This window comes from Ursus arctos, unplaced genomic scaffold, assembly GCF_023065955.2.
Source record: "Ursus arctos isolate Adak ecotype North America unplaced genomic scaffold, UrsArc2.0 scaffold_19, whole genome shotgun sequence".
NCBI lineage: Eukaryota > Metazoa > Chordata > Mammalia > Carnivora > Ursidae > Ursus > Ursus arctos.
In genome coordinates, this window is record NW_026622863.1 from 24,227,455 (window position 1) to 24,253,930 (window position 26,476).

The 26,476-nt window shown below is 37.4% G+C and overlaps 1 protein-coding gene across 2 annotated transcripts in view; it reads left to right on the forward strand.

Moving 5' to 3' along the window:
• The first annotated feature begins 1,906 nt into the window (after positions 1-1,906).
• The window catches only part of NFAT5 (nuclear factor of activated T cells 5), a 112,227-nt gene continuing 87,657 nt past the window's right edge, over positions 1,907-26,476 (forward strand). The window contains exons 1-2 of one of the 2 annotated variants that reach the window (XM_026495118.4): positions 1,907-2,331; positions 4,070-4,123. In XM_026495118.4, coding sequence (XP_026350903.2) covers positions 2,259-2,331; positions 4,070-4,123 — 127 coding nt within the window. In that variant the 5' untranslated portion in view covers positions 1,907-2,258. The remainder of the gene's footprint in view (positions 2,332-4,069; positions 4,124-26,476) is intronic. The other variant, XM_026495119.4, reaches the window with a different exon arrangement.

A 26,476-nucleotide genomic window follows, 5' to 3' on the forward strand; every position in this document is an offset into this window, starting at 1 on the left:
TGAATGTTCCTCTCAAATGAGTGGGGCTCTTACCACTTATGAAGGGACTTCCCTTGGGACTTGTTGCAACAGCATACAGTAGCAATGGAGATTTGAGAGTAGTTTCCTGTTCTGCTTTGCCATCTTTTTTTTTTTTTTTTTTTTTTTTTTTAAAGACTTTATTTATTTATTTGACAGAGATAGAGACAGCCAGCGAGAGAGGGAACACAAGCAGGGGGAGTGGGAGAGGAAGAAGCAGGCTCATAGCAGAAGAGCCTGATGTGGGGCTCGATCCCATAACGCCAGGATCACGCCCTGAGCCGAAGGCAGACGCTTAACGACTGCGCCACCCAGGTGCCCCTGCTTTGCCATCTTGGGATGGCTCTGAAAAGCTTTCTTACCTCTGACAGGAAGAAAATGTTCACAGGGTTGATTCATTACTGCACAGAATGCAGTGAAGATAATTGGGCAACCTGAATCAGATGTTCAGATGGAAAGATAGGGAGACTCTGATGACACAAGTTTAAATTCTAGGTCTGCAGGTAAATCTTTGCAAAGAACCCCACCCCAGAGACACCGGCACTGGGGCCTCCTTTGCTGAAAATTTCTTCCTCGTCTCCAGGACTCCAAGTCCAGGTGAATTGTCCAAATTCCTGGGGAAAAGGCTCTGTAAACTGTGTGTGTGTGTGTATGTATATATATTATGTATATCTCCCATATGTATATATATCTCTCATATATGTGTGTATATATATATATATATATATATATATATATATATGAGATGTATATGCACACACACACACACCCTTGAGTAATTTTTATGATCTGTAACTATCTTTGCAGATAAAATAACAAAACCAAAACCAAATCTAATAGCTTAAAAACGTTGCCCAGGGATCGCTGGCATCAGTATTCCACGCAAGATTAAAATTATTTCCCAAGATGCATACCCTGCACTCCAATTGATATTTTAATAACTTGATTAAAAATTTCTCAGAAGTCTATTAGAGTCAGGAAACAGTCTGCGGTGTAGGTGAGGATTTTCAGTTTTTGCAACGGAAACTTTTGGCCCCATGAACAGAATAGCAAAAACTCAATTAAATGTGTTTTTCTTCCATCCTTGCCTAATCCAAAGGTAAAAAATGAAAAGGGGTTTGGAAGAGTGGTGTTTATCTGTGCTTTTTTTCCTTTTTCCTCTAGAACGGCCAGGTGGATTCATATGATCCAATTTTTAAATAGTCTTTTATCTCGTACTCGGAATAAACCCGGCCACCCAGCACAAACAGAAAGTTGTTTTTATGTTTTGTTTTGTTTCGAATTTTCAGCCTCTAAAGGATGGGGGAGGGGAGACGAAAAAGGGGGACGGCAAAGGACGAAGAAGGTACTTTAATTAAAAACAACCAATAACTCGGGGTTTTTAGATATGGTCTGTCATTTCCTAATTAAGAAACGGGTTTGATAGTCCATTGGCCAACTCAAGCTAGACACTCCTATGAAAACCCTAAAGGGTCAGTGGCTGTCCAAGGGACGAAACTCCATTCCCCTGCGAGACCCCAAGCCAGCCCGCTCAGGCCGGCCGTACCCAGCTCTGGGGTCCTTCTCCTCGTCCCGCAGTCACCTCGGCTTCCTCAGGTCTGTCTCCTCCTAAGTTCAGCTCGGCGCTCGGCCCGCCGTCTCGGGCTCGCCGCCACCAGGTCGGCGCAAATACCTTTTCCCTCCCCGGGGCCCCAGGCGCGGACACCTCCCTGCCTCCCTCCCTGCTGGCGGGGCCCTTTCCCGGCTGGGAAACAGCAGCCGCGGCCGCGGCGGCAGGAAGCGAAGCCCTTGTTGATGCTGTTCCTGGGCGCGTCTCTCCGCCCTCCGGCGGCCGCCCTAGCTCTTCCAGGCTCTGGGATGCCCCCCTCCGCGCCTGCGCAGTGCCCCGCGGGGGGCGGGGCTCAGATTCCTGTCAGCGGCGGCGGCGGTGGCGGCGACCGTCAGTTTTCGCTGAGGAGAAGCTCGAAACGGACCCGTTGGCTCTCCCCCCTCCCTTTCCCCGCCCTGAGCCCCCCTCCTGGCTCGCCGGGAATTAGTCCCCGTGGAGTTTCCCCTCCGCCTCGCTGCCGTTTCCTCGGTCCTCGGCCCGGTGGAAGTCACTGCCCTCGAGGAGGAGGCAGCAGCAGCCGCCCTCGCCTCGCCGCCCCCGGTTCGGTGCCCGCGGTCCCGGAGAGGAGGTGCCGCCGCCACCGCCGCTCCCCCCCTCCCGCTGCCCTCGGGCCGGGCTGGGTCGAGCTGCGATGCCCTCGGACTTCATCTCATTGCTCAGCGCGGACCTAGACCTGGAATCGCCCAAGTCCCTCTACTCGCGAGGTGAGTCAGGCTGGGGGCTGGGGTGTGGGGGCGGGGAGGCCGGGCCCGGGGGAACCGGTGGGGTCCCCGTCGGGGGTTGGAGCAAGCCTGGGCCGGTCGGCCCGTTTTGGGTGGTGGGGAGAGGCCGATGGGGTCGAGTGATGGTGGAAGGGGCAGGGGAGGAGTGGCGGCCCCTCCCCCGCGGAGCCGCCGGCCGCACGGGGCCCAATTGCCGTCGGCCCCGGGTCTCTGCGGCACCAGTAGCTCTGAGAGTCCCTCGGCGTGTCCGGCCCCGCCACACTCCTCGAGCGGCCGGTCCCGGCCTTCCCAGTTCAGGGATCTCCGCCCCCCCCCACCCCGCTCCAGAGTGGGCCCCGCGCTGGGGCCGTTGCGATCGGTGCGCCGCGGCCCCTCTTACCAGGACCATCCTCCCCAGCAAAGTTGCCCCCAAACGGGCGGCGTGGCTTGGAGCCGGTTCTGGGTGCAGGGGCACCATTTTTCTCCCCCTCCAGGTTGTTTGTGCGCCGTCGTTCTACCCCCCTCTCCCTTCGGCCTAGTCCACTCCCTCCCCTTGTTGGGACGGCCCCCCTCGACCAGGCGTTCTTCCTTTCCTCGTCATCTTAATTGCTGGAAAGGGCCCGAATTTTCTGTTTTTCTCTCCACCTCTGTGGCATTCTAATGACTTACATCTCCTTCTCTTTTACAAAGATAGGGGTGTTCTCTCTGGATTAGTTTTATTCCTTTCCTGTCCCAGGGGTACCAGCTCAGGCGCTGACGCTGTCCTTTGAGAATTTTCTCTTTCGTTGCCGTTCAAGGGCTCGTTGCAGGGAGGGGGCACTGGACAGAGATTCCCATTTTTAAACTCTTTTGGCTAAGGCCTAAAGGGGATTCCCGGGATCTACGATATTAACACTTGACTTGATCTCTACGGGGTTTAAATTCCTATACTGGGCTCCACAAGAATGTGTTAGAACAGGTTCCCTGTGCAAGGGGCATCAAATCAGAAGGCTCCCACCACACTCTTCACCACTTTTTAAACCCCTGGGAGGGGCAAAAGACATAACTGGGTTGTTAGCTATTCATTTCATCATATTAAAAAAAATTATGTGCCGTTGTGACCCTCACTGAGAAATCTAGCGTTTCTTCAGTTTTGGTGTGATGTATCCATCCGCTGATTCTACCCCCTTCAGAAAGGGGGCTTAAGCTTCGCATTAATAAATTCAAATTGTTTAAGCGAATCAGAGTGAGATGGTTTACTCTGGAAGGTACTGGACTTTACAGACTGACGATTGGGTTTGTACACAGAGTCCTACTTAGTAACTGTAGCCATTGTCTGTTGCTCTGATGACTTTAGTTGGCAGTCACCATCCTGTAGGATGTTTTTCGGACAGCGTACCTGAAGTAGTTTGGAAATATTGTAGTTTTGAGTATCAGAAGAAAAAGATGATATCGAGATGATTCTTAGAAGAGGGCTAATGTGGTACGATTGGGTGCTAAAAATAGTCAAGACATTAACACCATTTGTGCAGTAATCATCAGATAATTTTCCATGAAACAGATGCTTTATGAAAATCGAAATTTAGCATAGAGACCAATGTAGAGGCAATTCAGTCTTCTTTTGCAGAGTATATTCACAAATATGGGCTTTAGCTCTTAAAAATACATGGCAGTTATGTAAGAGATGTATGCCACCCTTGCCTTTTTTTCTTTCTTAAGTCATTCAGCATAAAAAGTACTTAATGCTTTTTGTGTTTTTCAGATTCTCTGAAGTTACACCCATCACAGAATTTTCATAGAGCTGGACTATTGGAAGGTCAGCAAAGTGCCATTTTAAAGCATATTGTGTGAGTATGCAAAGGCTTTCTCTGAAATGGAGTTTAAATGAGAAAGTGTGAAACTTTGCAAACTCATACAATGTAGTTTTCTCTTAAAGAGCCTGATCCTTCTTTTAGAGCAGCTGAATGTTTCAGTGGATTTTGTTGCTGTGTTTGATTTGCTTGTTAGCTTATTGTATCTGCTTTGAGAAGCCTTGAAAAAAACCCCACAAAATCACTAAAAATTATGTGTTGGGTGTTCTACTTTGGAATTCCAGATCTTAATTCTAGCTTTTTATAAATAAACTGAATATGAAAAGGCTCAAACATTATGATCATGAATATAACTAAAAGAGTGACACCAAACACATATTTCATTTGAAAATTCAGAATTTAGAACTTTTGTATGTTGGGCATTTCAAAACAGCATGTTAATTATTTATTACAAAAGCATTGATATCATTACTGTTGGATTATTTTTAAGGATAAGGAAAGCCAAGTGACAGACGATGATTGAACTGTTCTTGGAAAAAAAGTTTGAGAAAGTTCTGGAAATGTTAATAGAAGATGTAGAATTTAAATAGCTGACAATTACTTTAGAAAACTTTATGTTGAAAAAAGAAACACTTTGTTGTTTTTAGCATTTTAAGACAAAAAAGAAACTGTGTTTCATAGGGTTTTTAACATAATTTTTTTTAAAAGTTTATTTATTTTTTTAGTAATCGCTACACCTAGTGTGGGTCTTAAACTCACCACCCCTTAGATCAAGAGTCGCATGCTTTTCTGACTGAGCCAGCCAGGAGCCCCTGTATTTTGCAGTTTTTGAAGTGGTTTTACATATCCTCTTTGAATTTTGTAATCCTGCAGTTGGACAGCAAAGATATTAATTTCCCCATTATAGAGATGAGTAACCTGAGGCTGAAATGAAGAGACTTGGGGGAAAAGAGTTACACAATAGCGGACATAATGCTTTTTGTGTTTTAGCTAGAGTTCTTTACCCAAAGCCAAGCTGCCGCTGTAAAATATATATGTAACCAGTAACTTAAACATTTTGTGGTCCACTTAAAAAAGGCCCTAAATATTTAAGTTTGATTTGAGTTTAGATGTTTGCCTCCCTATGGTAGTCTGATATAGTGGGGGGAGGAGTGGGTTTTGTAATTGAGCTTGAGTTTGAATACCAATTTAGTTGCTTTTAAACTCTGGCCTTGGGCAGGTGATTTCACCTCTCTAAATTTTAATATTTTTTCTATACAAATGTATATGATCTCTTACACAGGTAATGTGTATGAAACTGCCTAGTATAGTGTTGGTGTTTTTTCTTTAGTATCAGCTAACTTGTTTTAACTATAATTTAGAGCATATAAAATGTTTTTTAATTATTGATTATAGTTATGAGAAGCCCATTCATATACATTAGTATAAAAATCAACTACAATTTGAGACAAGAAATTTTATAAGTGTTCCTTAGTGAAGCAGATTTCTGGTTTTTATTCATATTGTTCAATTTGTGACCATGTTGTAGATTCGTATTTGTCTGTACAAACCCATCCATTTTCTGGGCAGCTGACCAGAGAGTATCATAATCATAGAGATTATCAGGCAGGAGAAGGATATGAAAAAAAAAAGTGTTAATTATTCCAGCAAATATTTTTAACAAGTTGATAGAAGTGCAGGCAGCCATTTAATATGTATATTTACATGTATATGCTTAAATACTTTCATTAAATTTTTATTTTGGTTGAGAAGATCCTCAATTTTTTGAAGCGAAACCATCCTTTCATAGATTATATATACATTGTAAAATTTTTTTGTGTCTTTGATACAGGGAATCATAAGAAAATTGTTTGCTTGTGTAGTGAAAGTACTTTATCTGTGCACCCTACTTCTATTTTAACCTTCTGTTATCGACATTTTAAAGAACTTACAAAAGTAGAGAGAATGAAATAATGAGTCCCCCTATACTGCCTGTCACCAAGTTTTTTAACAATTATCAGTGCATGTCTGATCTTGTTTCTTTTATCCTCTTCCTTCCCCCAAGCTGTATTATTTTAAAACAAATATCAGACATCATGTTATTTCATATGTACATACTTTTGTATTATAGTGATCTTTTTTATTAATTTTTAAAATATCCTACTTTATTCCAGGAAATAACATATTCCGATTTATTTCAGTGAAGTCTCTTCTCTCCCTGCCCTCTTTTTAAGATAAAGTACAGCTGGAGGCTACTGCTTCTAGTGTATAGTGTACCTTGTAATCTATGTTAAAATTGTAGGTCATGCGTCAGACGTGGGTTCAAATCCTTGTTTCAACATTTGTGCTTGACCTTGTGTTAATCATTTAATCTTTTTGTGCTTCAATTTTCTCATCTTTAAATGGGGACAGTCATAGTATCTTCATCATGGGCTGCTGTGAACATTATTTGAGGCAGATTCATGTCTAAAGCATTTAACCTAGCACATAGTAAGTGCTCAATAAATGTTCGCTAAATTAAAAATTCTAAACAACCACTACTTACATGGCATTTACTTTGTGCCAAGAACTTTATAAATATGAACTCGCTGAATTCTCTTAATGACCCTTTGAGATGGTTATTGTTATCCCATTTTACAGATGAGGGTGCTAAGGCATGGGGAGGTTCAGCAACTTACCCAGAGTCACACAGCTGGTAAGTTGTAGCCATGATTTCAACACAGGTAGTCTCACTGTAGTCTGTGCTCTTAACTATTATACTGTACTGACTCCCTGTGTTATATAATAGGAACTATTTTCTAGTACTATGCATACTTTCTGTCAGTAGTCTAGATTTCCATTTAATAGTAAACTTACCCCAGAATGAGGGGAATTTAATTACTGTCATATATAATTTGTTAAATTTTTTGTAGAACATATTTTTTCCAAATTTAAGTTCTCTCTTTAGGAAAACAAGGTTGGAAAACTTGCAGTTGAGTGTTATTGAGCTTTAAAAATAGATTCAAAATCTCTTTACCATTCATTTAAGTTTGCTTTTATCCTACATATCAATGCTTGTCCTTCCTGCTACTATATATATATTTTTTTAAAGAATAGGAAATTCGTTTTTTTTTAATTGAGATATAGTTGACATAAAACGTTACATTAATTTCAGTTTCACAATGTAATGATTCATTATTTGTATATATTGGGAAGTGACCACCACAATAAGTCTAATTAACATCTTTTACCATATGTAGTTCTGCTATTACCTTTTTATTTAATGTGGTGATTGCCTGATAATGGGAAAAGGGTCTAGTTATTTAATGCAATAATATATAGCCATAAAATAATGTTTCTGATGACTTCAAAATTACATGTGAAACTCTTAATGAAATAAGTAAATAAAAGAGGTACTGTTGCAATTATATTAAAAATAACTCGCATAGAAGAAGTCCTGTACAAATGTACATACTATAAGATTTTACTTTTTGATTGTTTTTGCATTTTCCCTGCCTTCTTTAAAGAAGATAGTTTATATATATTGAAAAAAATAATAAAATGGTTTATAGTTAGTGTGCTCAAATTTGAAGACCAGGAATCTTTGGAATGCCTAGAGAAAAAGTTGAACTACAGAGAAAAAGTTGTCATTTCTTACACTTTCTGTATTGAAAAATATTGATTTTGGTATATATTATTTGCCATATAAAAAATGGAGATAAAAATTAAACTAAAAGTAAATGAATACGAGTAAGAGGTCATTCTGGAAATATAGAGATGTAAGATAAGATGGTAGAAAATCAGATAAAACAAAAAATAACAAACAAATTGGAAAAAATAGAGTAATAAAAACAGTGGATTAAAATTTTTAAATGTTTTTAAAAGCAGGAGTTAAGAGATTACATGATGGATTAAATTAAATAACTGGTTAAATAAGAGCTAAATGCCAAGGTGAGATAGTCTTAATATTCATTAAATATTTGAAACTGGAAGATTTGTTAAAGAAAATACGAAATAATTTTGAGTTAAAAATGAGTTAGAGACAGTAAACTACTTTTTTTCTTATTGCTGTCAAACTATTTGATATGGTACTATGCATAATTATACTTTATAGTTCATGAAATGAAAATCCTAAAAATAGTAACAGTGTTTAACTGACTTTATGGAATATTTCTGAATTGCCATTAGGCCTGATTTATATCTCTTCCTAGAGCTGATGTTAGTAAGGTGGTTAAGCTATTAACTTTTAAATGATGAAATGTATGAAGTATCTTAATGGAAAGGACTTTTTGAAAATATTTATTATTAAAAATAATCTGTTGGATTCTTTTCTTGTTTAGTATCTATTAATATCTATAGATCCTTACCTAGTAAACTAAAAATGTCATGGAAATAATTATGGAAATGAAGTTCAAACATTATAAAAATCATACATACCTAGTTCATCCTCACTTCTTGGTTCTAGGATCCATCTCTCTGATGTCCTACTGTGTTTTTGTGTCTCATTCTAAACTCTGTTTTTGTTATTTTCATTCAGTACTGTAATTCTGTTGCTTATTACGGTAAGAGGATAGAAATTCATATTTAATCAGATGGTTCTTGGCTTGCTCTTAACTCACTCTTGGCTCTACTGTAATTATTCCAGGAGGTCCCTAAAACTTGAAAGTGACAGTATAGAAAAACACTTCTTATTGTGGTTAATATTATATACAAAAAATAGCCATTTTATATTAGAAAAAGTTGACTCAGACTATATTGTCCATTGGGGCTCCTGGATGGCTCATTTGGGTGGGTGGCTCAGTCGGGTAGGCATCTACCTTCCGCTCAGGTCATGATCCCAGTGGCCTGGGATTGAGCCTGGAGCTTGTAGGTAGGCTCCCTGCTTAGCGTGGAGTCTGCTTCTCCCTCCGCCCCTCACCCTGCTCATGCTCCCTCTCCCTCTCTCAAATAAATAAAATCTTAAAAAAAAAAGATTATATTGTCCATAAAGAACAATAGGTAATTAGAAAAAAATAAAAGATCAAATTAATCTGAGACATCATTTGGGCCTGATTGTGTAGCAAGAGAAGAGAGTCCTGTTAGCTCTAAGGTGTAAGACATTCTTCAATAGAATTGTTGCTTATTAACTTATGTTATTGTCTTGTTGCAAAGATTTTATTTCAAGTTACATAAAAGAGATCCATGTGTCCTTTATTTGCTGTTGTCTTAACAAAAATCAAGGTTAAAAAACTAACAAAGTATATAGTACACTAATTATAAACCTGTACTTGAGTGAAAAGGTGGAAATTTTCTTTATGGATTAACTACAGATGATTTTAGCTTCCAAATATAACTAAAATCTGGTGTTGTGATAAAGGATCTATATATATATTTTTTAAGAATTTATTTATTTATTTGACAGAGATAGAGACAGCCAGCGAGAGAGGGAACACAAGCAGGGGGAGTGGGAGAGGAAGAAGCAGGCTCCTAGCAGAGGAGCCTGATGTGGGACTCGATCCCATAACGCCGGGATCACGCCCTGAGCCGAAGGCAGAAGCTTAACCGCTGTGCCACCCAGGCGCCCCAGGATCTATATTTTTGATGATTTGAAACTAAAGATGTGCTACGTGGACATTTTCAGTTACTTAATAACTATTGAAAAATAAAATTTTTTCTCTTTTCTTTTTAATATTTACTTGACAAATAGGTGATGATAATTAACTGCTGGCCAGCCATAAATGTTTATTCATTTTTTTCCCATTCAGAAATGTTATGATTAATCTTTTAGTAAAATTGGTATTGGTTGTTTTTTTTGGGGGGGGTGGTATCTTTTTTTTGAAGGTGAGACAAGAACAGAAAAGTTTGTTTTTTTTTTTTAAGTTTTTTTTTTTTTTAAAAGATTTTATTTATTTATTTGACAGAGATAGAGACAGCCAGCGAGAGAGGGAACACAAGCAGGGGGAGTGGGAGAGGAAGAAGCAGGCTCCCAGCAGAGGAGCCTGACGTGGGGCTCGATCCCATAACACCGGGATCACGCCCTGAGCCGAAGGCAGACGCTTAACCACTGTGCCACCCAGGCACCCCACTGTGCCACCCAGGCGCCCCAGAAAAGTTTTAAGAGTGACCTAAGTTGTTGATTACTCTTGTCTTTATAAATTTCGTTTTAGTTTAGTGGGGTTTTTTTTTCTTTAATTTTAGTTTTAAGACATCTACTTAAAATAACATTTGTAGGACATGATAAAAGAAACAGTGTTGGTAGAGGAAGAATAATAAATTCAGTGCTAGTAATTGAAAACATTTTTTGAGCAATTTATGTGTGGCAGAATTTTACAGATATTTTTCACATTTAGTCCTCAAAAAAATCCTCTGAGATAGTGTCAGTATCCATATTTCATAAATGAGCAAACTGAGGTACAGAGGGATCCACTGATTTTCCCAAGGTCACATAGCTAATCGAGGAGGCTGGAATTTGAAACTTCACTATTTTACCACAGAGTATTGAGCTTATCCTGACTCTCTTTAGTAAAAACATTTGATAATTGGTATTTACACTTTGGGCACTACTGAAATTACACCACTATTTAGATGGTGTAAAAAGAGTGCTTTGTGTAGAATTCTTCAGTTAAACAGCTTCCATAAAGTAAGAGAAATTCTATAAGCCACACATAAAAATCAGTAAAGAATATGATGATGCCCCTTTTGGGGAATATTTTAACACTCAAAATTAGCAAATCATTGCCTGACTATGGTGAGTGTCTTTAAGATTGAACTACCTCTGTTTTGACAGATGGTGGTACTCACAAGTGAAAAGTAGGGGAAGGGTAAGCCGACCATCACTTAAGGAGTGTTACTTGAGAAATGGAGGATGCCATGGGACTCATGATTTCTTTGGCATTAGTTTTATGGAAGTACGGAATCATTGCACCCTTTTTCTGCTGATGTGTTTCAGAGCCTAACTAAATTTGAAAGGAGCTGAGCGACAGAAAGAACAGTACTAATAGAGCTTCAGGAGTTAGTTCTATTCTTGCTATGGTGGGTCATTGTTAATGCACTTCCTGAAAATTCTGTGTTAGGCATTAGAAAATATGGATTTTAATTCTAATTTGGTTTTGAGGCCCTGGAGAAAATCGTGCAAGCATTCTTTTTCTTCAGTTGACGTTGATAGCAGTTTTGCTTAACTAGGAGTTACGAGGAAGAACAACTGACACAATGTTAGAGGACCAAACTGTAAAGTGTCTGTATGAGGAATCATGCTTTGTGTAGGGCCCTGTTAATTGACTTTGGTTCTTTGCACTGTCCCTTTTTTAAAAAATCTTGTTCTACTCATATCTGCATTTTCTCTTGGTACTTTATACCGTGCGGTTATTTCTTGTATCCTTTCTCTCTTTCCCTTCTTCTTCTTCTTCTTCTCCTTCTCCTTCTTTTTTAATAACAAACAGTCTTTATATAGAGGTACAGAGGTTCACCAATTTTGGTTGCTCCGTGAATTTTTAACAAGTGTATACGTTTGTGTAACCACCATAGATAAGATAAAAAACATTTCAGTCACCCTGTTACGTGGGCTACCTCTTGCTCTTTGTAGTCAGTTCTGCCCACTGTAGCCCCTCGGGCAACTACTTATCTGTTTTTCCTTAAAATAGATTAGTTTTGTCTTTTTTAGAATTTCATATAAATGGATTTATGTACTCTTTTATCTTTAACTTTTTTTCAACCACAGTAATGTCTAAAACGGAAAACTATTTTTTTAAAGGACCTAAAAATATTGAGATTTATAATTCTGTTATACATTCCTGTATTCTATAATGTAGCCAAGTATAGATGACTTTTCATGTTTATGTGCAAGTATAGGTTACTTAGTCATAATATTTATATTTATTCATTCACTCAAAATGAATTTGCACATGGATCCTGGCCACATATAGTTTATAGCTCAGTAGAAGAGATTGTATGTGAATAAACAATGATAACTGTTTTTAAAGGGTTTCATGATTCAATCTAGATTAGAGAATGAAATTAATATGTTGACTTTTAATTTTTATTTGCTAAAAAAAAATACTTTCGTGCACCTTACATCAGAGCATATAGTTTGCCACTATACTGGATAATTACAAATCGAAGTCTATTTCTTTGTAAAGTAGTTTAGGTCTTGAGAGGGTTATATAGTTGAAGAGTACGTAGGGGGTATGTAGTACTGTAGATTCAGTGTAAAGGTCAAAACAGAATATGAGCTTTCTGTCACATATAAAGTGAGTACTATCTTGTGCTTAACTCTACTGTAAGTACTAATTCTGAATAAAATTCAAGTTTGCCCAATAGTCATTTTTACTATATACCATACTGCTAGTTTGGACCCTAATTAGACATTAAAATACTTTTGTTAGCAACATAATGGAACAATTAAATGTTTGTTGGTGGGGGCCTGATTACACAACTTCAAGTATTTGTTTGAATCAAAGTTTTCATTACAATCTTTCAGGTAAGTCACTAAAATGCTTTGCGTTTTAAAGTGTATAATAGCAATGAAGGGTCCAAACATAGGTTTAAGCTAACAAGTAGCTATTCTTCACAATAGAGTTGTAATTAGAAGTCTTAAAGATTTTGTACTATCTCTTTTTTCCACTTTTTAATTAGTGACTTGCTTGTTGGGTTTTCAGTCTGAAATGAAGATTTTACTTGAAAAAATATTACTCTAAAGTGGAATTAATAATAATAAGTTTATGTTCACGAGTTAAATATTCAGTTTACAAGCACCTAGGTAATAGGCAGTTATAAGGACTTTAGAAATTATAAATTAAAATTTTACTTGAGTCAATTTTTATAAAATTGTATTGTGAACTCTGACTTTTTCTATATCCTTTTAAATTTTTGTTGTTAAACCATATTCTTTAGACTATTAAGCTAAAGTAGAGTGAATGAATGGAAAATATAAACATATAGCTTAAATTTTATAATTACTATTATTTTTGAAGATTTTATTTATTTGAGAGAGCGTAAGCACGAGCAGGGGGAGGGGCAGAGAGAGAGGGAGAAGCAGGCTCACCACAGAGCAGGGAGCCCGATAAGGGGCTCAGTCCCAGGACCCCGGGATCATGACCTGAGAAAGGCAGACACTCAACTGACAGAGCCACCCAGATGCCCCTATAATTATTTTTTAAGAACTTTCATTTTCTTAGTTTATTTTTACCTGAATACCAGATGCTTTGGATAAAATGACTCGTTAATTCCTTTAATAAACTCATTGTTGCTTTTTTGTTTTTAAACGGGGTAAGGAAGTAGTTGAAGAACAGAATGTCAGTAGTTGGCTAACTTACTGCTCTATTACAGTAAACACAAATGGCACATTCATAATGTAAAATATAGTAAGTAAAAACTAAAAAATAACTTTCTCGAAAGCGTTTTTCAAAAATGTATGGAATCAATACTAAAAATTCTTCACAGAAAAAAATTCAGTGCATACTTAATTGAGCAGATGAACAGAAGAGTTGGAAGTTGAATTTGAAGAAGTGCTTTTCTTGGGAATTAGAAATGGTAAACATAGGGATGTCTGGGTGGATTAGTTGGTTAATCGTCTGCCTTTGGCTCAGGTCATGATCCCAGCATCCAGGGATCTAGTACTGCATTGGGCTCCTTGCTCAGTGGGGAGCCTGCTTCTCCCTCTGCCTGCTGCTCCCCCTGCTTGTGCTCTCTCTCTCTCTGACAAATAACTAAAATCTTAAAAAAAAAAATGGTTAAGTTGATGATTAGAAAATCAGAGTTCCACATATTTATCAGGCTTGTGAATAAAAACCCAATTTCGAAAGCATACATTACTTAATAGCTGTGTGATTTTAGGCAAGTTACTTAACCTTTCTGTGACTCAGTTCTTCAATAAACTAGGGATAATAGACTCATAGATTTCTTATGAAGATTAGATGAATTAGTATTTCTAAGGCACTTGGAATAGTATTTGGCACACAGTAAGCTCTATGTATTTGTTAAATAAACAAATAAAATAAAAATTCATATCTAGAAATAAAGTACTTGACAAATGTATTTACCCAAAATGGAGCAAGGAACCAGGAGTTTATTAGCATAAGCCAAATCAGATGTTGCTAAATTTATATACTAAGGTTTAGGCATTCATAGCACAGTGTGGTACAGGATTTATCTTCCCAAAATACAAATCTAATCATACTGCTTGCTTTAAAATCCTTTAATAAATATGCGCAATTGTTAAAGACCTGTCTCCTGATTATCTTTTTTTTTAATTGAGATAATTAATATAACATTAAGTTTGTCATTTTAACCATTACAAAGTGTGTATTTCTTGGTTTTAGTACATTCAAAATGTTGTGCAACTAGCACCAGTATATAATTCTGGAACATTTCATTCCCCCCAAAAGAAATGCTTTATTCATTTAGCAGTCACTCCTCAGTTCTCCCCATCCAGCGCCTGGCAGCCCTCATCTACTTTTTGTCTCTGGATTTGTCTATTCTAGACATTTCATGTAAAAGAAATCATCTGTGGGCTTTTGTGACTTCTTTGTGTCACTTAGCATTATGTTTTCACAGTTCATCCATTTTATAGCATGTATCAGTAATTCATTCCTTTTTATGGAAGAATATTTTTGACTCTTCATCCATTCATTAGTTCATGGACATTTGGGTTGTTTTAGCTATTATGAACAATGTGCTATGAACATTTGTGTACAAGTTTTTATGTGTGGAGGTATTTTTTCTTTTGGGTATATACCCAAGAGTGGAATTTCTGGTCATACAGTAGCACTATTTTTAACTTTTTGAGGAATTGCCAAACTGCTTCCCACAGTGGCTGCATCATTGTATATTTTCAGCAGCAGTGTATGAGGGTTCTGATTTCTCCATATCCTTGTCAGCACTTGTTATTATCTCTTTTTGAGTATAGGTATCTTAGTGGGTATGAAGTCTCTTGTGGTTTTGATTTATATTTCTCTAATGACTAATACTGTTGAGCATCTTTTCATGTGTTTATTGGCCATTGGTATGTCTTCTTTGGAAAAATGTCTACTCAAGGCTTTTGCCCATTTTTAAATTGAATTACTTGTCTTCTTATTGTTGAGTTGTAAAAGTTCTTTACATATTCTGTATACAAGTCCCTTATCAGAAAGGTGATTTACAGAAATGTTCTCCCATTCTGTGGGTTGTCTTTTCACTTTTTTTTCTTTTTAAGATTTTATTTATTTGAGAGAAAGAGAGTGAGTGAGCATGGGTGGGAGAGGGGCAAAGGGAGAGAGAGAAAAGCAGACTCCCCACTGAGCAGGGAGCCTGGCACAGGGCTTGATCCCAGGACCCTGAGATCAGGACTTCGGCAGAAGGCAGATGTTTAATTGACTCAGCCACCCAGGTGTCCCTTCACTTTCTTGATGGTGTCTTTTGATGCACAAACATTTTAAATTTTGTTTAAGTTTACTTTATCTGTTTTTTGTGGTTGTTACTCATGGTTTGTGTCATATTTAAGAAACTGTTGCCTAGCTTATGGTTACAAAGATTTACACTGATATTTTCTTCTGAGAATGTTACAGTTTTGGTTCTTATATTTTGATCTTTGATCCATTTTGAGTTAATTTATTTCTGGAGTCTCAGTTCTTTTCCATTCATCTTTTTGTCTGTCCTTATGTTAGTACCATACTGTCTTGATTACTGTAACTTTGAAATTTTGAAATTGAGAAGGGTGAGTCTTCCAATTTTGTTCTTCTTTTGCAAGATTGTTTTGGCCATTCAAAGTCCCTTGAATTTCCATTTTAATTTTAATTTTTTAAAAATTTATTTATTTGAAAGAGAGAGCAGGAGCAGGGAGGAGGGGCAGAGGGAGAGGGAAAAGCAGACTTCCTGCTTTGCAGGGAATTGGACACTGGGCTCGATCCCAGGACCCCGAGATCACAACCTGAGCTGAAGGCGGACACTTAACTGACTGAGCCACCCAGGCACCCCTCCATTTGAATTTTAAGATTATCTTTTCAACTTCTGGAAAAAGTAAACTGTGATTTTGATAGGGGTTGCATTCAATCTATTTTGAGGAGTATTGTTTGTGGAGTATTGCCATCTTAATAATGTTAAACCTACCTGTCTATGAACATGGGATATCTTTCCTTTTACTTAGATCTCACTTAGTTTCTTTCAACAGTGTTTTGTAGTTTTCAGGGTATGAGTTTTACACATTTTTTAAACATTTATTTTTAAGTATTCTTTTTAATCATTTTTTTAAGTGTTAGTAAAATTATGAAAATGATTTGAAGAATGGTCTCTTAAAACTTAGGAGAGCTTTAGTATTGAAGTACTAGATTATATATCTATTCAGAAGAAGAAACCCAGGGGCGCCTGGGTGGCACAGCGGTTAAGCATCTGCCTTCGGCTCAGGGCGTGATCCTGGCGTTATGGGATCAAGCCCCACATCAGGCTCCTCCGCTAGGAGCCTGCTTCTTCCTCTCCCACTCCCCCTGCTTGTGTTCCCTCTCTCGCTGGCTGTCTCTCTGTCAAATAAATAAATAAAATCTTTAAAAAAAGAAAAGAAAAGAAAAGAAAAAGAACCCCAAACCATGATAAAATAATTGACTGTAAAATATTAGTCAGCCATAGAATTAAAGTTGTATTAAACCATAAACAACATATATAGTAAAGTCCAGTTTTGTTTAAAAAGTTGTACTGGGTGGTAATTTTCTCAAGGGCAGCAACTATACCTGGAATTCTCATAGCATCTGACACAAGTGCTTTATAATCTGAAAGGTACTTAATAAATATCGAATGAATGAGTACCATATCCAGAAAAGAAGGAAGGCATGATATTGGAAGTCTGAGAGGATTGTGTTCTAGTTATATACAACTATGTAGAAAGATGTAATTGGAATAACAATTGCATTAAAATTACAACAGATGGAAAACTAGGCCTTTATAGAATTGGAGCTATTTAATCTGTAAAGACAAAAACTTAGATAATAAAGAAACATATGGAGGTAAATTTGTTCTCTAAACCTCGAATACTCGAATAAGAAAGTTCTCTTGAAGCTTGAATGGAACAGGTTTAGGGCAAAATGTATGACTATGTAGTATATATAGTGAGTAAACGTTTTCTTAGGGGACCTTTTACATGTTACAACCGAAAAAAACAGAATCTAGAATGGCTAGATAATAGGATGACCATCATGGATAATTTAGAAAGCTAGAGTTGTGATCTTAGGTTTTGGCATAGAGAATGTCTGGTGCCTTTATCAAAAAAATGTAATTTTTCCCTGTTTGGGAGGGTTATTTTATTTTAAAATTCTGTGCCCCACAGAACAGAATAACCAGTTAATGCGAGATGATTTGGTAGAATTGGAAGTAGACCATTTTACTTAACATAACCTAGCTTTCTAAACTCATATTGGCATGGATTTCCTGGGATTTTTAAAAAAACATTTTTTAAATTTATTTTAGAGAGAGAGAAAGTGTGAGTGGGGAGGGGCAGAAGGGTGGGGAGAGGGAGAAGGAATCTGAAGCAGACTGCACTGAGCATGGAGCCTGATGTGGGGCTCCATCCCACCACCATGAGGTCATGACCTGAGCTGAAACCAAGAGTCGGACACTCAACCGACTAAGCCACCCAGGTGCCCCAGGTTTCCTGGGGTTTTATTTTAGTTAGTAGAGGGAAGTGGGGTATGTATATGGGCATGTGTGAAATTACTTCTGTCAAACCCTGGTCCCCAGCAACTATTAAACTAATCTTGTAATTTTTAACTGTCATGTCTAGGAGCAAACTTCACTTTAAATATAAGTGAATGAGAAGTAAGACTTAACAATATTATTTATAGACAGATTTTTAAAAATATTATGTGTGTATCTTTCATGTACAGAAACACTGCTTTCGAATTTTTTAGCCTTCAATTTCTGCAGGGTCCTAGGAGTGATAGAGCATCTAAAACAGTGATTTGGGACTACCACAATTGTATTATTGATTTCATTGGTATAATATCACTAGTTTTGGAATAATTGTGTTAAGAGTTAAGGATACTTTTTAAACATTTTTTTTTTCTGCTAGGTATTAATCTTTGCATTATGAGAGTCTTAAATCCAGAAGACTTGTTTTTGTTTGTTTGGGTTTTTTGGTCATTTCACTCCTATGATACTCTTTTTTTTTTTTTTAAGATTTTATTTATTTATTTGACAGACAGACAGCCAGTGAGAAAGGGAACACAAGCAGGGGGAGTGGGAGAGGAAGAAGCAGGCTCCCAGCAGAGGAGCCCGATGTGGGGCTCAATCCCAGAACGCCGGGATCACGCCCTGAGCCAAAGGCAGACGCTTAAAGACTGAGCCACCCAGGCTTCCCACTCCTATGATACTCCTTTTTCTTTTTTTTTTTTTTTTAAAGATTTTATTTATTTATTTGGCAGAGAGATACCCTGTGAGAGAGGGAACACAAGCAGGGGGAGTGGGAGAGGAAGAAGCAGGCTCCCAGCCTAGGAGCCCGATGTGGGGCCTGACCCCGGAATGCCGGGATCACGCCCTGAGCCGAAGGCAGACGCTTAACGACTGAGCCACCCAGGCGCTCCTGATACTCCTTTTTCTTAACTGAAACATAATTGACATAAAACATTGTATTAGTTTTAGGTGTATAGCATAATGATTTGATATATGTGTAAATTGTGAATGATCATGACAATAAGTTTATTTAACATCCATCACCACACATAGTTACAATTTTTTTTCTTATGATGAGAACTTTTAACCTTAATCTCTTAGTAGCTTTCATATGTACAATGTAGTATTGGTAACTATAGTCACTGTGCTGTACCTCATATCCCTAGGACTTATTTATCTCATAAATGAATTTTGTACCATTGACCACCTTCACCTATTCCACCCACGACCTGCCACTTCTAACAACCATCAGTCTGTTTTCTGTGGTTCTCTATCTCTGAGTTCAGAGTTTTTGTTTTGTATTATTTTCTTTTGTTTTAGATAACACGTATCAGTGAGATCATGTAGTATTTGTCTTTTTCTGGTCTTATTTCACTTAGTGTAATGTTCTCAAGTTCCATTCATGTTGTCACATATGGCAGGATCTCCTTCTTTTTATGGCTGAATAATATTCCTGTTTGCATTTGCGTGTGACTCTCACGTTTTCTTTATCCACTGATCCATAGATGGACGCTTAAGTTGTTTCCAGTCTTGACTATTGTATTATTTCAGTGAACGTGGGGGTGTAGGTATCTTTTGGAGTGTATTGATTTCATTTTCTTTGAATAAATACCCAGAAATGAAATTGCTGGATCACATGGTATTTGTTTTAATTTTTTGAGTAACCATCATACTGTTTTCCATAATGGCTGCACTTGATTGACATTTTTGAGCACAGGAATTTCTATCTAAATAAAAATGTGTTCTTTAAATGAGAGAAACACTTAGGTGATTAACTATAAACAAACACAATATGAAGAGAGTCTACTCCCATTTTATTGATTGGAACAACTATTCCTCTATATTTACTTTAATAGAATACTGTTTGTGCTATTGAACATACTTGTTTAAGTTATACTTAAGAACATACTGACTTCAATATCTTTTCCATAAATATTGCTATACATATAAATGTTTTAATATGAAAGTACTGATACAATGAAATGATATACTATACCAATAAATACATGAAAAGATTTTCAGCATCATTAGTCATTAGGGAAGTGCAAATTTAAACCACAGTGAAATACTACTTCATATCCACTACAATGGCTATAATCAAGAAGGCAGATAATAACAGGTGTGGCAAGGATGTGGACAAATCACCTCATATACAGCTGGTAGAAATGTAAAAAGGTGCAGCTACTTTAGAAAATAATCTGATAATTCCTTAAAAAATTAAACATAGGTTTACCATATAATCCAGCGTTTCACTTCTAGATATATGCCCAACAGAAATGAAAACATCTGTACACACAAAAACTTGTACGCCAATGTCCATAGCAGCATTATTCTTTTTTTTTTTTTTTTAAAGATTTTATTTATTTATGTGACAGAGAGACAGCCAGTGAGAGAGGGAACACAGCAGGGGAGAGGGAGAGGAAGAAGCAGGCTCCCAGCCCAGGAGCCTGATGTGGGACTCGATCCCGGAACACCAGGATCACGCCCTGAGCCGAAGGCAGACGCTTAACGACTGCGCCACCCAGGCGCCCCCATAGCAGCATTATTCTTAATAGCCAAAGTGGAGTAACAACCCAGATGCCCATCAACTGAGCCAGTGGTTGGATGAACAAAACATGTATCCATTTAATGGAATAATATTCAGCATAAAAAGGAATGCATTACTGATACATGCTGCAACATGGTTGAATCTTGAAAACACGTTAACTGAAAGAAGCCAATCACAAAACACCACATATTGTATGATTCCATTTATAGGAAATGTACAGAATAGCCAGATCTATAAGGACAGAAGGGACAAATCTATAGGGGCAGAAGGTAGATTAGTGGTTCCTAGGGGTGGGAATTGAGGATAGGGGATGATAGTTAAAGGGTTTGGGGTTTCTTTTGGAAGGGTGATAAAAATTGATTATAAAATTGATTGTGGTGATGGTTGCACAACTTTGTGACTATACTAAAATGTCCATTCAACAGATGAATAGATAAATGAAGTGTGGTATTATACAGATAATGGAATATTATTCACCCTTAAAAAGGAACGAAACTTTGATACATCTTACAAATGGATGAACTTTGAAAACATATGTTAAGTGAAATAAGCCAAATACAAAAGGACAAATATTGTATGATTTCATGAAGTATCTAGAATAGAGACAGAAAGTAGCATAGTGGTCACTAAGGACTATGGTGAGAGGGCAATGGTGAGTTATTGTTTAATGGGTACAGAGTTTATATTTGAGATGATGAAAAAGTTCTGGAAATGGGTAGTGGTGATAGTTGCACAACATTGTAGGTGAACCTAATAGCATTGAATTGTACACCTAAAAAATGCAGTGGTAAGGGGCACCTCGGTGGCTTAGGCAGTTAAACGTCCGACTCTTGATTTCAGCTTAGGTCATGATCTCAGTCATGGGATCAAGCTCCACATTGGGCTCCACACTCAGTGGAGAGTCTGCTTCTCTACCTCTCCCTTTTCTTCTTCCCCTCTCACCTGCTCACACTCACATGGGCTCTCTGTCTCTGTCTTTCTTTCTCTAAAATAAATAAATAAATCTTTTTAAAAATGCAGTGGTAAATTTTATTTAAAAAGTGGAAAAAAGTAATTTTGAGAGTCTGAGATATACTAACTTTTTTGGCAAAGTTACTGAGACAGAGGTAGTTGTGTGGTGGCACATGGAAAAGAGACTGTTTTTCCCATTTAACAGAGTATATTTTAGTTGTCTAAATCATTTATGGTTTTCATCCTTCTGTTTTCATAAAATGTGAATTTCTCTTGCTTTCTATATGGGCCCCAAAATCTTTAGCTTAAAATGTGAATGGGATGACCTAAACATCACTGATTATGCCACATCTTGAATGATCAAAAACAAAATTTTGATGAGTTAGTCTAGACTACAAATGACTGTGAAAAATTCATGAAGTAGACACAGTCGTTTAGAATTAACATTTTTTTTTACTATTAATATGCATGGTTGACTCATTTTGTTGATTTCTGGAAAGCAAATGTTTATATTTAATAGTAGCAAGCGGATTGCAGTTTTCCAATAAATGTCACAGAATTGTGGCAGAGAGCCAGGAAGAAGAAAAGCTCCATTAGTGAAGTGAGACACACTTCTGTAGCTATGGAAACTATAAACCCTACTAAGTCTCGAAAAGGTATTCTCTTTGTATTTGTACTATTAATTAGACATTAGTAGAGGTTAATGAGGACCCTAGATAACTGCTAGATTAAATATAGGTATAATTGTATTAATCAGAGGCCTGGGGTAAGAGGCATCATTGGGTAGTTTAGTATTTATTTTGTGTGAAAATTAAACTACTTAATTTCCTTTTCTTTAAATTGATTTATTATTAGTCCTTAACTACAAAAATACTTTCTATTTAAAAATGTTTTCTAGATTATTGCCATAGTTCAGGTTTTAATTTGAGAAGAAATGAGAGAATATGAACATCATTCAGTTTAGTAAATTAATGTTGACCAGTATTTGTGTTTACTGATAAAGGCATATTAATAAGTATACAAGTAAATTTTATAAATAATGTTTTAGGTATAAATTAGGCACTTTAGTAATTCATAATAATTTTTGTAAAATGATTGGTGCTTTTACCAGTTAAAACTTTTTGATGGATACCCTGACTGGCCTATAAGCTTAATATTTCCCCCTAATTATAGAAACAGACTTACTCTGAAGAAAATTTAAGATTAGGTCTGTAATCAGGGTTGGTTGCCTATACTCAATTGATAGAATTATAATGGGCTGCTTGTTGTGGCAAGCTTCAGGAGGGAGATGGTGTCACATTCCAGAAATGGAAAGGTAAACTAGAACTGAAAGATAGCTACTGAGTAATTGTTTTCTCACCATACTTATTTGCTTGTTTGTGTATAAATCCAAAAGTAGTTTTCATTTAAATTTACATGTGTTTTGTTTTCTTATACATTTATATTAGGAAGTCTTTCTTCAACTTGTTAGACCTTTGCAGAAACAGCAACTGTCAGCCAGCATGGAAGCCAGTTGTATTTTGGAATATCCCAAATCAAATAGACATAGAAGTGAAATTTAGCTGTCCTTTATTGTATGAGCAAAATGAAACAAAAAGTGAACTATGAGAAGTAAACTCTTGGAAAAATCATTTTAGGTTGGACCCTAAATATTGCCCAGAAAAAAGAACCCATTCATTTGGAAATGCCAAATTAGAGGGAAATAGGTAGAGAAAAAATAGGCCTCCTTCCATTAAAAACTATTTGAATATTCACCACTACCTAGTTCTTGAACAAAGATAGACTAGAGCATTATATGGAGGATCCTTCTCAGTGTTGGACCTCTCTTTTTCCTATTCCTTTTTAGTAGGACAGTGTTCATCTACTTGACTATTGATTGTATTTTGCAGTGATAATGGATTGTAGTAAACATAGCTCTTTATAAAGGGACTGGATGTTGTGTCCTGTGAGAAAAATACCATATTAGTGATCAAAATGTGGATGTGCTTATCTGACCTAGCGGCACATCGACATTTGGATTGCTAAAATCCTTAAACATAGATAAAATTCAGTTGAGAAATTCAGAGGATAACTTCTAATAAAAGTGAGAGTGAAAAAGGGGCTTCTGGGTGGCTCAGTTGGTTGAATGTCTGACTGTTGGTTTCTGCTCAGGTCAGGATCTCATGGGTCTTGGGATTGAGCCCCGTGGTGGGCTCCGCTCTCAGCAGGGAGTCTGCTTCAAGATTCTGCCCCTCTACCCCTACCCCCACCCCACGAGTACATGCAGTCTCTCAAATAAATAAATCTTTTTTTAGAATGAGATTATGTGTTTTTTTTTTTTTAAGATTCTATTTATTTGAGAGAGAGAGACAGAGATAGCTAGAGAGAGAATGAGTGGGGAGGAGAGAGAGAAGCAGACTCACTGAGTGGGGAGCCAGATTCAGGGCTTGATCCCAGGGCCCTGGCGTCATGACTTGGGCCAAAGGCAGATGCTTAACCAGTTGAGCCACCCAGGTGCCTGTCTTTGAAAAAAATAAGAGTAAAAAAGGTTTTATCAGTTAAAATAGCTAGGAATAGACAGTAAAAAGTAATATCCCTAATTTTGGTATTTAAGATTGAATAGAAATACAGGTTGCAGAGTCTGTACCTCAGGATGATTCAGATCACTCCTTTGAGTCTTTAGGGTAAGACTCTTGAATTCTTCATTTCCAGGAATTAAAAGAGAAGTCTCTCTCTCTTTCTCTCTCTCTCTCTCTCTCTCTCTCTCTCTCTCTCTGTCTCTCAGCAGCAGGAAGTTATTTCCCTTGATACTTTGTTTTGTTACTTTGTGTTCTCTGTATATTTTGTCTTCCACCGTAGGTGATTCTTGGATACCCTAGGTATCTAAAAAGCTCCTTCTTTGGCTTTTGTATATCTTCTCAGTACAGATTTTAATGAGAGCTAAGTGTCAGGTGATTATACACGACTATTCTGAATGAACCAATAAACTGACAAACCTTGTTTTAGGCAATTAGGCTATGGTATACAAAGGAAACAAAATGGTTTCCTAATAAGTTCAGGTTTGAATATTTATTTAAAAAACTGTATTAGGGGGCGCGTGGGTGGCTCAGATGGCTAAGCGTCTGCCTTCAGCTCAGGTCATGATCCCAGGGTCCTGGGATCGAGCGCCACATCAGGTTCCATGCTTGGCAGGAAACCTGCTTCTCTCTCTCCCTCTACTGTTCCCTCTGCTTGTGCGCTCTTGCTCTATCTGTCAAATAAATAAATGAAGTCTTTAAAAAAAAAAACTGTTAAAGTTCAGGAGTTTTCAGGGAGAGGTATTTCATAATATAGAACAGTGCTCTTTCTTCTTTGTATTGTTAAAATAAAACTCAGTTGAATTTCAATTTGTAAATTTTGGAAAATTATAAATCACAGTTACTTTGTCTCAGGTTAGAAAATTATAAGAAGAAAATAGATTCTTTAGTGGTTTAGACAAATTCATATTTTAAGTTTAATGTTCTGCAAGTTGTGTTCTGTATCTTTTCCTGGCTTTTTTTCTCCCTTTGCCTGACAGGATAAGAAGGTGTGTCCCATATAATTGTGTTTTTCAGTTTGTTAAACATATTTTTTATGTTTATGGCTACCTTTGAGCTAAGGGTAGAAAGACATTGAGTCTTTCATTGCCTTAAAGGTGAGTTGTTTTTTAACAGCTTACCTAAGTAACTGCAAACTTTTGCCTTACTCAGTTTCTCCATTGAAACAAGGGTCACACAGAAGTTATGTTGTGGGACCCCCTTCTCTGCTTTACAGCAGATCCAGTTACAAGATTTAATGCCCAACTTCATAGGAACGTTTAATATCTCACTTCGTGCGGCCAGTGTTCTTGTTTAACAGCAACATTTTATGCTCTGGCCATATAGAATTTTAAAATATTAAGGCAATTTGAAAAAACTTTCCTTATATGCTCATCATATTCTCTCCCATTCAACATATCAACATGAAGAGGGCAGTGGGTGTAGTGGTTAAAAATGTGAGCCTTGGAACAGGACTGCCTGGGTTCAGGTTCTGGTTATGTTGTTTACTAGGTGTGTGATAGCTTGGACAAGTTCACTGACCTCTCTGCCTCAGTTTTCTCATCTGTAAAATGCTGTTGAGTTATAAGAATTAAAGGAGCTAATAAAAGTAAAGTGCTTAGAGTAGTGCCTAGCATAAGCTACATAAGTTGCTATTATTATTATTATTGAAATACCCTTGCTACATTATCTTTTTTTGAAAAGGGTAAAAATCATACTTTTATTATAAGGTCATTATTAGTGCTGAAAAAAAAGTAGAAAATATCACATTTTAAATAAAGCAAAATAAACATCAGTTTTGGTTGTTCTGGCATTCTGTGTTTGTGGTCATTTTCTTTGGGTGGTTTCTTGATTTATCTGTAGGAATAATAACAGTGCCAAAGTTTCTTTGGGTTTGAAAGCAAGAATTTGTGCCAGTATAAGAGCAACTAATGCTGCCAGCCATCTCTTTATTATTAAGGATTGTACTGTTTAGGGTGACTGGTTTTTAAGGCTTAGTTTTCTTATTTTGAGTGAATTAGATGAAGTGGAAAAGCTTTAGATAGTTGGTTCCAGGCTGGCCACCATGGAAAAATTACTTCTGTCTTATTTGCAATTCAGTTAATCTATAGGTACCTATTTGATAGTAGAAAAAGGTACAGAATGTATACTCAGGAAACATATTTAAATATCAGTTTTACATTTTGCTAGTCATGTTTCATTTCATCCTTTCATCCTCATTTCCTCTTTATCTAACAGGGTTATTATGAAGTTTATATGGAATAATGTTTTTCATTATGCTGGTGCTTTTAAACATTTGAATGCAAATCTCCAACTTGCTATAGATATTTTGAGAAAAAAATCGGATGTATGTATTTGAAGGAAAGTTAATTTTTAAGGACAAGTCATTCTTTTTGGGTGTTTAAGATATTTTTAGGGGCGCCTGGGTGTCTCAGTGGCTATGCGTCTGCCTTTGGCTCAGGGCGTGATCCCAGCGTTCTGGGATCGAGCCCCCCCCCCCCCCCCCCCCCCCCCCCCCCCCCCCCCCGGTCAGGCTCCTCCACTGGGAGCCTGCTTCTTCCTCTCCCACTCCCCCTGCTTGTGTTCCCTCTCTCACTGGCTGTCTCTCTCTCTGTCAAATAAATAAATAAAATCTTTAAATATATATATATTTTTAGTAGAGGGACGCCTGGGTGGCTCAGTTGGTTAAGTGACTGCCTTTGGCTCAGTTCATGATCCTGGAATCCCAGGATCAAGTTCTGCATCAGGCTCCCTGCTCA